The sequence below is a fragment of the Sinocyclocheilus grahami genome, unplaced genomic scaffold (genome assembly GCF_001515645.1).
Source record: "Sinocyclocheilus grahami isolate Dianchi unplaced genomic scaffold, SAMN03320097.WGS_v1.1 scaffold811.1, whole genome shotgun sequence".
Taxonomy (NCBI): Eukaryota; Metazoa; Chordata; class Actinopteri; order Cypriniformes; family Cyprinidae; genus Sinocyclocheilus; species Sinocyclocheilus grahami.
The window spans coordinates 204,655-220,099 of NW_015505990.1; the positions used below are offsets into that span (position 1 = coordinate 204,655).

At 33.2% G+C, this 15,445-nt stretch overlaps 1 protein-coding gene across 3 annotated transcripts in view; it reads right to left on the reverse strand.

Moving 5' to 3' along the window:
* The window catches only part of LOC107562196 (carbohydrate-responsive element-binding protein-like), a 23,799-nt gene extending 8,735 nt beyond the window's left edge, over window positions 1-15,064 (reverse strand). For 2 of the 3 annotated variants that reach the window (XM_016246785.1, XM_016246786.1), the window contains exons 1-6: window positions 14,752-14,763; window positions 11,512-11,550; window positions 7,087-7,261; window positions 5,531-5,611; window positions 2,693-2,844; window positions 461-1,121 (exon numbers count right to left, since the gene is read on the reverse strand). In XM_016246785.1, the coding sequence (XP_016102271.1) occupies window positions 461-1,121; window positions 2,693-2,844; window positions 5,531-5,611; window positions 7,087-7,261; window positions 11,512-11,523 (1,081 nt within the window). In that variant the 5' untranslated portion in view covers window positions 11,524-11,550; window positions 14,752-14,763. Of the gene's footprint in view, window positions 1-460; window positions 1,122-2,692; window positions 2,845-5,530; window positions 5,612-7,086; window positions 7,262-11,511; window positions 11,551-14,751; window positions 14,842-14,987 lie in introns of those variants that run through there. The other variant, XM_016246787.1, reaches the window with a different exon arrangement.
* Between the last annotated feature and the right edge of the window lie 381 nt (window positions 15,065-15,445).

Genomic DNA, 15,445 nt, shown 5'->3' on the forward strand with positions numbered 1-15,445 from the left:
TATATATATATATATATACTATTGTTTATTTATATATATTAAATTACTTATATAATTAGACTGTTTATTTTCAGATTTTATTTTAATTTTTGTTTAAGGTTTGGTAATTTTGCTAAGTGCTTTTGTCTTATGTCTTTTTTATATTTCTAGTTAGCTTTAAGTTATTTTATTTCAGTTTTATTAATTTTAGTACTTTAACTAAAACTTGTTTTATTTCAGTTAGCTACCAAGGCAACAGTTTTTTAAAGTTTTTTTTTAAAGAATTTTTATTTAATATCTATATTTTATTTAAAATCAGGTTTAATTCAATTAACAATTTTTTTTATAGTTTTAGTTTCAGATAGCAAGTGCTAAAATTAGTTTTGAATCTGGGACATTCCTTCAGCCGTCCAGATGCTCACTGGCAAAAATTGAAGAAACCAAGCAGGAAAAATGACAAATGAATCAAACATCTACATACGCTCTTGAGATCTGGAAGAGAGCAGATTGGCCAGGCAGCTCGTCTGAGTGGGCGGGGCTGTAGATGAAGTCATCACCCTGGGAACCAATTGGGCTCCTCCTGTCTTTTGTTTGTGCTTCCCCCCGCCAGTGGCCACGCCCACTTGCTGCGGCACAGAGAAGCAGTGAGAGACGCCGGGCGAAGGCAGAGATGGGGTGGCCGTCATGGGCTGGTAGCTCAAAGACATGCAGGTGGCAGGAGGAAACATCTCAGCCACGCTGGAGTATCCATGCTGGGCGTCCAATGGCAGGCCGGTCATGGCAGAGCCAGTGTGGGTGATGACTGTAGACGTGGCAGCCGCACAGGTCTGTGATTGGCTGGAGGAATATCTGTGTCTGAGGCAGGCTGATGGGTAAGGGCTTTCCTGTGCCATGACACCTGGCATCTCAGTGCTGTGACCGCTGAACGGCGTCTGCGGACCGTACGGGACCAGGCCAGACGAGAGGTTCAGAGAGTGATGGAAGTCACTGATGTATTCTGAGTGACCTTTGAACTTGGGCTCTGAGGTTTCACCACTGGGGTTGAAGGTCATGTCGGGGTCGATGGTCTGGCGAGGATAACTGGGTCCAGGTAGGTTTACAGATGAGGACGGCTGGGATAAACCTTCAGCTGAGAGAGGAGGCTAAAAATGAAGATTGAAAAAAGTGAAATTATTTGACAGTTTTTGACACATTTGGGGAAAATGCATTAAATTTATGTGATATCTCATGAGGTAAATAGTCCGAAGCATGGCACACATTTTAAATAAAACAAATGATTTTACTATTTATTAAATATAATATAATTCATTTAATTCATTTAATTTTAAGATCATTTTATTTTTATTTTTTTATTTTATTTTAAACATTTTATGTTGAAATGTGTACTATATGCCTATAACTATGTAAATAATAAATACAATATAATATAATTATATTTATTTAAAAAATTTTACTGTTGTAATGTGTGCTATGCTAATAATAACCATGCAAATAATTATATCATATCATATAAATATAATAAAATTACTTAATTTTTATTTATTTTATTTTGCACATTTTAATGTTTAAATGTGTACTATGCTTATAATAACCATACAAATAATAATATAATATAATATAATATAATATAATTAGGGCTGTCAATACATTAAAACTTTTAATCAGATTAATAACACCCTTTTCTGTGATTAATCGAGATTAATCACATACGTATCGTGAGATTACGCATTTACCATTTATTGTTTAACATGTTAATTTTGTCATTATTTGCTATGTCTAAGTAAACCAATTGAAGGGTGATTCTTACAAAACAAATTTTTCTGCAAGTATTTTTCTAGTATTCTGCAAGTATTTTTTTAGGGATGTCCCGATCAGGTTTTTCTGCCCCCAATCGATCCGATCCGAGTCAATGAATACTGAGTATCTGCCGATACCGAGTCCCGATCTGATACTTGGAGGAATGTATGTTTGGTGCACACTTCAGGTACATTAAAGTTATTTAAAATCAATTCAATGTATACAGAGTTGTGCAGAGAGTAAAATAAATATATGTATGATGTACGTACTGTATATATACAGTATATATATATATTTCAAGATACACTCTCTATGTGTGTAAATGCAAACACTGTATACAGACATTGGCAGATGCAAACATTTTACAATGGTAGACATTGTAAACAGACATTGTGGTCATAATTATGAATAAGGCACTACTGATATAAATTTATTGTATTTTATATGTACAATAAGCAGAATAACTGCAACAAAGTGGAGATAAGGTTAGAAAGCATGACGCTTGCGCTTAGTGGCTTGAAATGATATGATCGACTTTTGCCTTTTGAGGATTTTTGAATTAATCACATGCGTTAACGCGTTCACATTGACAGCCCTAAATATAATATAATACAATTATTAGCATGGTTAAAAGCATGGCACACTTTTTTTACGTTAAAATGTTGAAAATAAAATTGTAACTATATGTATATAAATATTAATAGAATAAATACATTTTAATATAATAAATGTTAACATATTAAAATAATATGATATTACTTAATGTTCACAATCAATCAAGTAATTTGTAGGATGATGCTGATAAAAAAAAGAAAAACTCACGATGGCAGACGTGTTTGAGAAAACAGTCACGTTTACAGTTTTGTTTGGTGACACTAGTGGCACTTGGCAATTACACCATGAATGAGTGTTGTACCTGTGTGAGCAGAGGTCCTGTGTGTATTATCTGACTGGTGACGGCAGAGGAAGCAGTTGAAGGAAACGCCCCGCTTGATGAACTCTCAAAGAAGCTGCAGTCTGAATAAACCACGTGCTCCATCGGCTGCCCGCGGAAACTCAGGAAAATGTCTAGAAAGCAATGAGCATGAGGTTAATTCTTCGCAAGCAGGTGAGAATGACTCACATTTTCTTCAGAAATATCCTGCACATTGCAATGGCTCAAAAATGACTTCTAATGGCACAGCAGACACACGTCAACTGCCATACGCTACAAGCAAGCGCCCTGCAGCATGGTTTAGTCTCTCACAGTATCTAAACTATTCCTCTAGACCTGCCAGACCCACATGCATCCAATCAGAATGCCTTCTGGGAAAAGTATTTTCCACCTCGGATGATGCGTGCTTCATGTGGCCATTCAATACCAGACTTTAATGTTTCACAGTCACATGCACGCTTCAAAAGAGTACATTTACACTACTGCAAGACTGCACACTTCCCACTGTGATGCTATTGAACAGAACATTTAAAGCTTACCTCTGATTCAATGAGAACAACATCTACAAATCAGACGTGGAAGCACATCTTCACCCAAAGCTCGTGGAACTGCAGTTATTCTGACGTTTACGTGATAAAAATCAATAAGGATTTGACAGCAAAAAGACATATGTAGCACCAGCTGAAGGTGGATGTTTGTACAATTACACTAAAAGAGCTTTCACTTGCTAAAAAGACAGAAGGCATGCAGAAGATTGAGTGCAACAGGCTTTTCAGCAAAGTTTTGATGATGTTGATCATTTAGAGACCTTAGAAATGCACGTATTAAATAGGCTTTACAGGGTTAAACTGTGGCATTCTCATCTGTGTGCAAAAGCTAATCAGAATGTGGATAATTGTATTTTCTTCTGATACACGTTTTTGAACACTTAAAGTTAAATACACCTGCCAAAAATTGCAATAAAATAAAAACACAATCAACACAATCTGCGATTATTGTGTCCATATTGCACAGCCCTACTGTACATTGTCCCGTATAGTTTAGCGTATTCTTTACAATGACAGAAGATAAATCAGCACACAAATGGAGGGAACTGAATGAGTGAACGGTGTTGCTGTACTAAAGTAAACTCATCCCTACAAATGGCTCACTATTGAGGGCTGATCTCATCCCGTCTGACTTCTACTCATCAGTCACTGACTCTTTACCCTTTAAATGACCCCGTCACAGATGAGGAAATCTCACATATGCCACAAGGGGTTAAACTCATTCATTGCCCTCTAAACACCCCGAAAGTGAAGCACAGACAGATTGTTGGGCCGGCTTCATTAAAAATTGCACAAATGAAAATTTTAACTTCCCTATAGCTCGTCAAAGTTATGCAATACTAGTTATCAACTATGTATCTATTCATAAATTCATCACCTATTTATTTTTACTGTTCTTAAGTTTGCTTGTTTGTTTTTTGCATTTCCAAATAATATTAATTCTTAATAATGAATCAATAATTATATATATGTTATTAAATATTCATCAATAAATTAATATTGAAAAATAATTCTAACAAATAATCATTATATTATATATAGTATTTAGGTATATGAATTATTTATAATTATTTAATTATTACTAATTTCTTAACAAAATGTCAAACTACAGATAAAACGTACTGTTTAATTCATATTAATTCACATATTAATTAATATATTAATATTGAAATATTGAAACAAAAATATTTTATTTTATATTAATGACTACATTTAAATTAAAGTGTAATTATATTTCTTAGTAACATATAAACGACAGATAAAACTTTGTTCATAAATATTAATACTGAAATTTTGATTACATTTCATATTATTTAATTATATTAATGACTATATTTCATTTTGTATTTAAATTATATTTATTACAGCTAAAACATTTTTCATAAATAGCAAACAATATATTAATAATCAATATATATATATATATATATATATATATATATATATATATATTTATATATATATATATAATTATATTTACGTTACCTTTTTTATTAACATTCAAGCTACAGACAAAACATTTTTCATAAATAGTAAACAATATATTAATAATCAATATATATATATATAGAGAGAGAGAGAGAGAGAGAAATATTATAATAATGTAAATTACTATATTTAATTTAAATTATATTTACGTTACCTTTTTTATTAACATTCAAGCTACAGACAAAACATTTTTCATAAATAGTAAACAATATATTAATAATCAATATATATATATATAGAGAGAGAGAGAGAGAGAGAAATATTATTATAATGTAAATTACTATATTTAATTTAAATTATATTTATGCTATCTTTTTTATTAACATTCAAACTACAGACAAAACATTTTTCATAAATATTTAATCAATATATTATTATTATTAAAAAATTACTGAAAAATGTTGTAATACTTATATTAATGACTATATTTCATTTTTCATTATATTTCAGTTATATTTTTTTTATTAACATTCAAACTACAAAAAGCATTGTTCATAAATATTAAATCAATATATTAATATTGAGAAATTAATAAAAAAAAAATATTTAATTATGTTAATAACTATATTTAATTTAAATTATATTTCTTATTAGCATTCCAACTACAGCAGGAAGGTGCAAATTTGTGACTCCATTTTTATATTAGTCTTCTTTATAATCAAGTGCATCCGTCTAAGGCACCAGGACCAGGGTACAGAGCGGCACACAGCATATAAAGCAATTTAGTTTGAATTATAAAGCTGAGCAATGTCAGTATAATAAAGATTAAACTCATTAAACTCACCTGGTATGTCCATCAGGTCATCCAAGTTGGGCTGTAATGGAGTCAAGCCGGGCTGGATCATATCTGCATTACTGGTGTACACTGAGACGACAGCAGTAACATGGACTGTAAGCATGTGTGTGTTTAACACTGCTCTGTTTGGAGCATTTATTCTCTTAAAGTTCCTTGTTTGAGGGTGTGGTGTCCTTCCTGAATATATTTTATAAACTCATGTGACTAAATTCTCCATCTCTAAATGCATGTCTCATTCATGAAATCTTAAATTAAAACACTTTAAGGCACATTAAATGTCACTGAAAGATACATATTATGTTGTAATCTTGTTAAATCAGGCAAATATCCTTTCAAGATCAATATATAGTGACCACAAAATCTATTAGTTCAGTCAAGTGAATTGAGACTCACAAAGCTGATCTCGCATTAACGCTCATCATCCAATTAATTTGTAATTTTTTTAATTAATTAAATTTGTTTTATTTAAAATTTAGTATTTTCATGTCATTTCAAACCTGTATGACTTACTTTTTTCTGTGGGAAATAAAATTATAAAACAAGACATTATTAAAATTATATTTTAATATGATTATATGTTTTTCATAAAATGATAATTTAGGTGCTGTACTGCTCCAAAAATGACAAAGAACACCACAAACAGGTTTTATGAAGGTAAATTTAGGACTTTTTAAGACTTTAAGAAAAGGTTGAAAATACAACTTTTAACCGTTCTCTACTACTTTTTAATTCATCTTACAAAATAAATAAATAAATATATAAAAATAAAACACAGAGAAAGGAAAATAGCTTAACTATAAATATGGAAATAACTTTAACTGTACCTCCTGATCACACCGCAAAAATACCGGTTTTCCAGCTCAAATATCTAAAGATTTTTATAAAAACCAAGCTACTACATTTAGAAGCATTATTATTGTTTTCTGAGAAATTAATCAAAGTGAAGTTACTTTATGATTAAAACAAGGCCAATATCTGCCAATGGGCTCAGAAAATGTAAGAAAAACTTAATTCGAAGGGAAAACAAGTTTTCATACCCCACTGACAGATGTTTGTTTTTGTTTTAAGCATAAATTTAGTTCAATTCCTCCAAAAGCAAGATCTTCAGTTTGCATCTCAAGTAAATGTATTTTGATTTAAGGATGTTTAGATAAATGTATTGGACAACAAAACAAAAATACTGAGGAAAATTTTCATTTTTTGCAATGCACGCAACATTTAATGTCATGATTTTATGAATTTAAGACTTTCTACTCTGATGTAAGACTTTTTTTAAGGCTTTAATTTGTGGAAGGCAGAATTTTCAAAAAAGACTTTTCAAAACTCACAGAAACCCTGATAAAAGTAGTCTATAAACCTTGCATGCATGTGCATATTTAAAAATCGGCACAATGTGATTAATTACAAGCCATGCACCAAAAACTACAAGCATCAATGATGTTAAACCTGGCACACTGCATCTTGACAGGCCAAGTTTGAAAATACAAATGAATCTGGGTTTGGAATGACATGAAGGTGAGTAAATGATTTCTGGGTGGACTCACTGTTTTGGCGGTCTCCACTCCAGGGACTGGGTTTCTGGGTCATTGTGAACAACGTGTCTGAGATGTCGGACAGGAAGCAATCCAAGTCAAACATGTGCACTTCCTCTGATGCTGCCTCAGGCTCTGGATAGATCTGACTGGTCCACTTCTCCAGGCCCGTCCTGCTGATAGGACTCTGTGGAGAACATGATTAGGGGAATCATTCAGGTCTGGACGATGCTCATACTCAACTTTAATATTTAACGTTCGAGGTTTGATCACATCAGAAACACTAAATAGTAATATGATGCTTTCATTAACAAACATCACTAATGAAGGTTCCTACATCTAAGGCAGACCATGTTTACAACCACAAGAACTAGAACTAACACTAACTGTAGCTCAGACCATTTTAGCATTTATATTTTAAAATCAATAGATGCCGCAAATGCTTATTCAAGCACAAAACAATCTGTCCAATATAAATCAGCCCTTTTCTGTCTGAAGCCTTAAGGAAATGCATTGAAAATCCTGTTGAGAAAATAAATAGTTTACATACACACATTGAACAAGAAGCAAGACTATTGATTTTATCCCGTGGGAATTAATTGATTAACTAAACAGCTAGTTATTTTTTGTAAAGAATTTTTTTTAAATTAGTTGTTTTACAGAGGGATTGCAGCATAACAAACATATTGTCAGAATCGAACAAAACAACTGCCAGCACACAAAAAAAATAAGTAGTTACAATACAGAAAACACTCCTATTTGACATTCTACTCACGGTTTTTATTGGAAAAATCCCAAGGGCATCTTTTATACCTGGAGAGTTGCTGTCTTGTTGGTTTTCCTGCTCTGCAAGCACTGAGGCTCGGCACGGGCCACATATTTATAGGAATACCCACAATCAAGACAGCAGCGGCAATGATTACGTCTTTCCTGAAAACTACCTACGTTCTGTTTTCCACTTTTTTTTTTCTTACGCACAGAGGTGGCAAATTATAGTATTGGTGCTAGAGCGTGTTTGTGTGTGTACGTGGGCCTCGGTGCTTACGTGTGAGGTCTTAACGACAGCAGTTTAATGCAAACGTGTAAAAGACAGGAACCCCCAGCCCAATCCCATTATGTTTTCATTTCTCAGTCTTTTTTTTTCCAGGTTTCTCCGTTTCATTGAAGGCGAGCGGCTCTTTTGTTCCTGACCCAGTTGCAGCTGTCACACTCACGTGTGGAGGACGAGAGCAAACTCACTGCCTCCTGCTGCCACACTGACACACTGCACCGCAACACCAGGCACTGCAGGACTAATGGGGACATATCTGCAGATATGACTTGGGTTTCTACTTTAAAGTGGGATTTTTTTGGCCCAGTAGGTGAAAATGGTGCATCTGATCACTTAGTAAAGTAACATCACATCTGTCTGAAGCACAAACCATCAAATTAGTACTGCAAATGTCCAAAACCTCTCTAAAACCAGCAAAACAGAGCAGAATATTCAGCTTAGGCTGATTTTTTATTTTTTTATTTTTTTTGGAAGTGAATCTTTCAAGTACACTGCCATTCAAATTATTATTTTTTTTTTTACATTTTAGTCTCTTCTGCTCATCCAGGCTGCATTTATTTGATTAAAAATACACTTAAAATAGTGAAATATTATTATAATTTCAAATAGCTATTTTCTATTTGAATATATGTTCAAATGTAATTTATTCCTGTGATCAAAGTTGAATTTTTAGCATCATTACTCCAGTCTCCAGTGTCACATGATCCTTCAGAAATCATTCTAATATGCTGATTTGCTGCTCAAGAAATTATCATTATTACTTTATTAAATAATTATTATTTTTACTTATTAGTACCAATGTAAAAAACAGTTGTCCTGCTTCATGTTTGTGGAAACAAAATTACTAACGTTTACTAAAAAAAATTATGAAAACAGGACATATAAATAAAATCAAATTCAAAATATTAACAAAGATTATGATAGTATATCAGTGACACTGAAATTACTCACTGTCGCTCACACGAGCAATTAGCAAATGACCACGATCCAATGATCCAATCAATTACTAATGGACAAAATCAAGTCCCGCCCTACATTTTTTTCTCTTTCGAGAAGCTGTTTTACATTTTTAGAAGCTGTTTTACAATGTTTTATCAGATTTCTTTCCTTTGGAAGGTTTGATTTCATGCTGACTTTAACACACACACACAAAAAAAATAAGTAGTTACAATACAGAAAACGCTCCTATTTGACATTCTACTCACGGTTTTTATTGGAAAAATCCCAAGGGCATCTTTTATACCTGGAGAGCTGCTGTCTTGTTGGTTTTCCTGCTCTGCAAGCACTGAGGCTCGGCACGGGCCACATATTTATAGGAATACCCACAATCAAGACAGCAGCGGCAATGATTACGTCTTTCCTGAAAACTACCTACGTTCTGTTTTCCACTTTTTTTTTCTTATGCACAGAGGTGGCAAATTATAGTATTGGTGCTAGAGCGTGTTTGTGTGTGTACGTGGGCCTCGGTGCTTACGTGTGAGGTCTTAACGACAGCAGTTTAATGCAAACGTGTAAAAGACAGGAACCCCCAGCCCAATCCCATTATGTTTTCATTTCTCAGTCTTTTTTTTTCCAGGTTTCTCTGTTTCATTGTAGAAAGTTCAAAGGAACAGCCTTTATCAGAAATAGAAATCTTCTTATTGTAATTATAAATTGTCATTATACTGTAAATGTCTTTACTTTAATGCATCCTTGCTGAATAAAACTATTAATTTCTTTAAGAAAAAACTTTTGAATGGTAGTGTACGTTGCAAATACCATGGTACAGTATATAAATATGGTATTATCAAGTACCATGGTACAGTATTATCCGAAAGCATCAGCACTTTCATTTGTAAGCAAGGACTCACATCATAAATCAAATTCACATGCACAAAGCAGCACATGAATAAACTGCATTTAAAAGAAGTGCTGCCGATTCACATCTTGCAGTATGTGGGTCAGATTTGATTAAACGCTGTTAAAGCCTGAACGTGTGTTTCTTTGACCACCTCATCGAACAGAAGGGAAGATTAGCACTTTAGTCACTGAAGGCAATCAAATGACTCATTTTCTCATCCGTATGACGAGCTGTGACGCAAATGAATCTGTGCGTTTACGTTTACTCACGTTTTTCGTACATGGTGGATCCTTTTAATTTTTCAACCAGCTGAGGAAAGCAAAATCTGAGGGGAGACTATTAATAGAAATGCTCTTGAGCTGTGCAAACATGACCTGAACCGCTAACCTACTAAAGCAAATGCTACACTCTACACTAACTCATCAATGATTTACACTAGGCCTTCATCACAGCTGCGTTATGCCCCATAGATATGAAAGAGACCTTCAGAAATGTCTGAAAAACAAAAGAAATCTGTGCGAAAGATATTCAATTTAAAATATGAATAAACATGCAGCTTCATTTTGGTTAAACCTTCCAAAACAGGCATAATAATAAAAATAAATAAATGTATGGGTCACTGACATCCTTAAAGATCCTCAGAATGCTCTTGGTTACTGAATTAGGATTGTTTATAAATTATTTTCTAGAGATTTCTGGACTGGCTGTCCTTTTGTACGCCAGATACCAATATTTTGAGTTAAAAAATGTAAGTTTAAATTTAAATGTATGTTTATTAGTCAGCAAATGTCCTGGTAACATTTTATGTATAATGCATTATAAAGGATTCATAATGTACTTGGTAATGCATTATATGTTTTCATGAATAGTTCATTTTTCATTATAATATTTGCAGATTTGCCATTTTTTTGCTTTGTCTTATGCTTTAATGCATTATACTTTCTAAAGGTGTAAGAATAAATAGATAAGTACGATGTATTGTAGCTGTGGTTACAATTATTCATAAGATCATACAATGCATTATAAAGTGCATTATAATTATGCATTCAAAATATATAATATTTCTTATAATAATATTGTTTCTAATAATAATCCATGCTTACTTTTGAGCAAGTGTTACTTTACACAATCTCTAGCTGATGAAATATTTCATCAGAAAGACAAATATTCAAAATTCCATGACTTAGAAAGCATAGTTTTAATATTCCCTGATATTTCCAGGTTTTCCATGACCATGGGAAGCCTGTTCATAACACTAAAACAGTATTTAGCACTTGGTTTAATCAAAGTACTTTGACTTTAACCACTGTATTTGTACTTTTCTTAAAGGGATAGTTGAAATGTTTGGATCCCAACATTCTTCAGACTATATTTTGTAAAAAAAAAGAAGGTCGTAGAGGGAGTAAATGATGACAGACTTTTCTTTTGGGGTTTAAATATCTCTTTAAATGTGAAATGTGCAACTTTTGCACCACTAGCATTCACAAAACCAGACTATTTACTGTCATTCACTGCATTAAGAGGGCAAGCTTCCCTGTGATCTTACCTTCTGTAGCATGGACAGCAGGTCTTTGTTCTTCTGAAGCTAAAAAATACAATAAAATACGTCAGACGTAGCGGTGCCTTACGATCCTAATGGAGATTACAAATCAATCTGTGCGAAAGATATTCAATTTAAAATATGAATAAACATGCAGCTTCATTTTGGTTAAACCTTCCAAAACAGGCATAATAATAAAAATAAATAAATGTATGGGTCACTGACATCCTTAAAGATCCTCAGAATGCTCTTGGTTACTGAATTAGGATTGTTTATAAATTATTTTCTAGAGATTTCTGGACTGGCTGTCCTTTTGTACGCCAGATACCAATATTTTGAGTTAAAAAATGTAAGTTTAAATTTAAATGTATGTTTATTAGTCAGCAAATGTCCTGGTAACATTTTATGTATAATGCATTATAAAGGATTCATAATGTACTTGGTAATGCATTATATATTTTCATGAATAGTTCATTTTTCATTATAATATTTGCAGATTTGCAATTTTTTGCTTTGTCTTATGCTTTAATGCATTATACTTTCTAAAGGTGTAAGAATAAATAGATAAGTACGATGTATTGTAGCTGTGGTTACAATTATTCATAAGATCATACAATGCATTATAAAGTGCATTATAATTATGCATTCAAAATATATAATATTTCTTATAATAATATTGTTTCTAATAATAATCCATGCTTACTTTTGAGCAAGTGTTACTTTACACAATCTCTAGCTGATGAAATATTTCATCAGAAAGACAAATATTCAAAATTCCATGACTTAGAAAGCATAGTTTTAATATTCCCTGATATTTCCAGGTTTTCCATGACCATGGGAAGCCTGTTCATAACACTAAAACAGTATTTAGCACTTGGTTTAATCAAAGTACTTTGACTTTAACCACTGTATTTGTACTTTTCTTAAAGGGATAGTTGAAATGTTTGGATCCCAACATTCTTCAGACTATATTTTGTAAAAAAAAAGAAGGTCGTAGAGGGAGTAAATGATGACAGACTTTTCTTTTGGGGTTTAAATATCTCTTTAAATGTGAAATGTGCAACTTTTGCACCACTAGCATTCACAAAACCAGACTATTTACTGTCATTCACTGCATTAAGAGGGCAAGCTTCCCTGTGATCTTACCTTCTGTAGCATGGACAGCAGGTCTTTGTTCTTCTGAAGCTAAAAAATACAATAAAATACGTCAGACGTAGCGGTGCCTTACGATCCTAATGGAGATTACAAATCAAACAGGAACTGACCTTAAAATGCTGGAAAAACTCTTATCTTATCTTAATAATGGTTCAGTACCTGAGAATTTTGAGGATACGCTTTTGTTCACTTTGTGAGGTTGGCTGGGGTCAGAGATTTTACTGGCCCTTACTGTGAATACTGAACTTTGGGCTCTTGACCCAAAGTTGCTCCTGCAGTTTTGCAATAGTATCTCAACAGAGTGGGAAAAATGTTGAGTCATATTTTACTAGCTCAGGTCTAGTACCTTCAGGAACACAATTGCATTCAATTTCACATTACAAACCAAAGATCTTGGTCATTTCAGGACGTAGTGGATGCAGTTCAGAAATCATTTAAACCTTTTCATGTTGTGCCAACCAGTAAAGATGTCTATAATCATGTCAGTGATCTGGTGTCCTTTGACTCCACATTTTATGGTGGGATTATTGTGGTGATAAATCAATATAATATACAGAATGATTGTACTAAATCTACTGAGAGCTTTGTCAGTTGTGCACCCCGAGCCGATTAAAAACCGATACAAATATGTGCCGATTCAAATCGGTTGAGATGTTAAATGAATCGTGATACAACTGGGGGTAGTAGGAGTTTATATGAATGTATCTCGGAGGGGAACTGACTGTCTTTAGAATAGTTTAGATGGTATTATTTTCTTTTCATCTCGCCTCTGTATGATGCATATTAAAGTAGTGTTTATAAGCGCAGCGCTGCTTTGTTTAAAATATGGTATTTTCACATGCTTTCAGATGGAGCAGCATTTACTTCACAGAGCCGTAGTTCACTGAGAAGCTATGCAAACAGCTGTCATTATCGCTTATGATTTCAGAATCGAGCAATAAAATCGTATTTTTTTTGCATTACTTGTCAGTGAACTACGGCTATGTGTAGTAAATTCTGCTCCATCTGAAAGCACGTGATGATGATTTCCTGCTGATTACAGAACCGGCTTTTTTAACAAAATGCGCATGACAATCACATTCGATTAATCGTGTTTTTGCTTCAGATTTTGAAATTATACAATCTAATTTAGTTTAAAAACTGCTCATGCTGCATATATGCATCATCTTTGTTTGGGTAGCGATTCAAATGCAGTGGTTGCCTCTAATTTTAAATGGAAAGAGCACAGGCAAAGCCTGAATTTGTTTATATGAAGAGATTTCTTTTATTTGTATTATTTATTTATTTGATTTGGGGTTTGTTTTAAAATGTCAAATTAGTTTTGTTGTTTGTCATATTTCAAATTCACAAAGAAATGTGCAGCATTTTGTCTAAGCAATAATAAAAAGACACCTTTTCATTTATAATTTGTCTTAAATCTCATTTCGTTAAAAAAAGCGTATCGTGAATCGTATTGCATCGTGACTTGAGTGAATCGTTACATCCCAATTTAATGATTATTCAGCAATTTTATGTCTATCATGTGCTGTACTATATACATTGGCATTATATTGGTCATTTATCTCTTTCTAGACATTAGCACTTCAAACAAAAAACCTGTATTAGTCAACTTCTACATTTTTGTTCATTATGAGAAATTCGCTATCTGGGAGTTTAATAATGAGAATGAATGATGGAATATACAGTATACACTACCGTCAAAACGTTTTTGAAAGAAATTGATGCTTTTTATTCAGCAAGGACGGATTAAAATGATCAAAAGTAACAGTAAAGGCAAAGATCATGTGACGCTGAAGACTGGAGTAATGATGCTGAAAATTCAGCTTTGATCATAGCAATCAAACATTTGACCATATATATTACAATAGAAAACTGTTATTTTAAATTGTAATAATATTTCACAATATTACTGTTTTTACTCTATTTTTAATCAGATAAATGCAGCCTTGGTGAGCAGAAGAGACTTCTTTCAAAAACATAAAAAAAATCTTACCAACCCCAAACTTTTGAATGCTAGTGTATCTGTGTCCGAAATGTGTTCTGGGCATCTAATAGACAATTATGTCCCATTATATTTGGTCAGTTACTCACTCTTTTCTTATAGTAAATCCTCCATTTGTGATATTCCTTTATCACCACCTCTATCCGTCTCTTCCAGTAGCTTCCCTCCAAAACAATGGCCTGTAAATGCCATAAATAAACACATTAAACACAGCAGGTGATGCCTTACATGTGTCAAACATCAAAATCTTCTCTTGTAAATTAAAACTCATTTATTGATTCAAATAGTGTAATTATTTCTGGTCCGTCTTTGTGGTGGGACTCACCTCAGGTTTGCCGTGAGCATCCGCCTCCGAACCCTCCAGCGGCGTGACAAACCCACACACGGGGTTCTTCCTTTTCTCCACATCTTAAGACATTTAACATCACATTTAATTTTTGTAGATCATTTTGCATTCCTGTGATTATTGGTCCAGTGGTAGGAAAGACCAACAAGCACCAAGGTACCATCACAGTACTTTTTTGTAAGGGCTGGGACTAACGTAGACCAAGTTGTCCAATATTATCCAAAATGTGTCAAGTGAAATGTATTTGTATAACGCTTTTCACAATACACATTGTTTTGAAGCAGCTCTACAGAAAATCATGATGTTAAAATGTATAATATAGTTGCATCTGGCAGATTAGAGCTATAGGTGAGTCTATGTAAGGGATAATGCACGGTCAGCTGTGCATTAAACGATTTTAATGCATGACGTGGAGGCAACGAACCGCTGAGTGCATT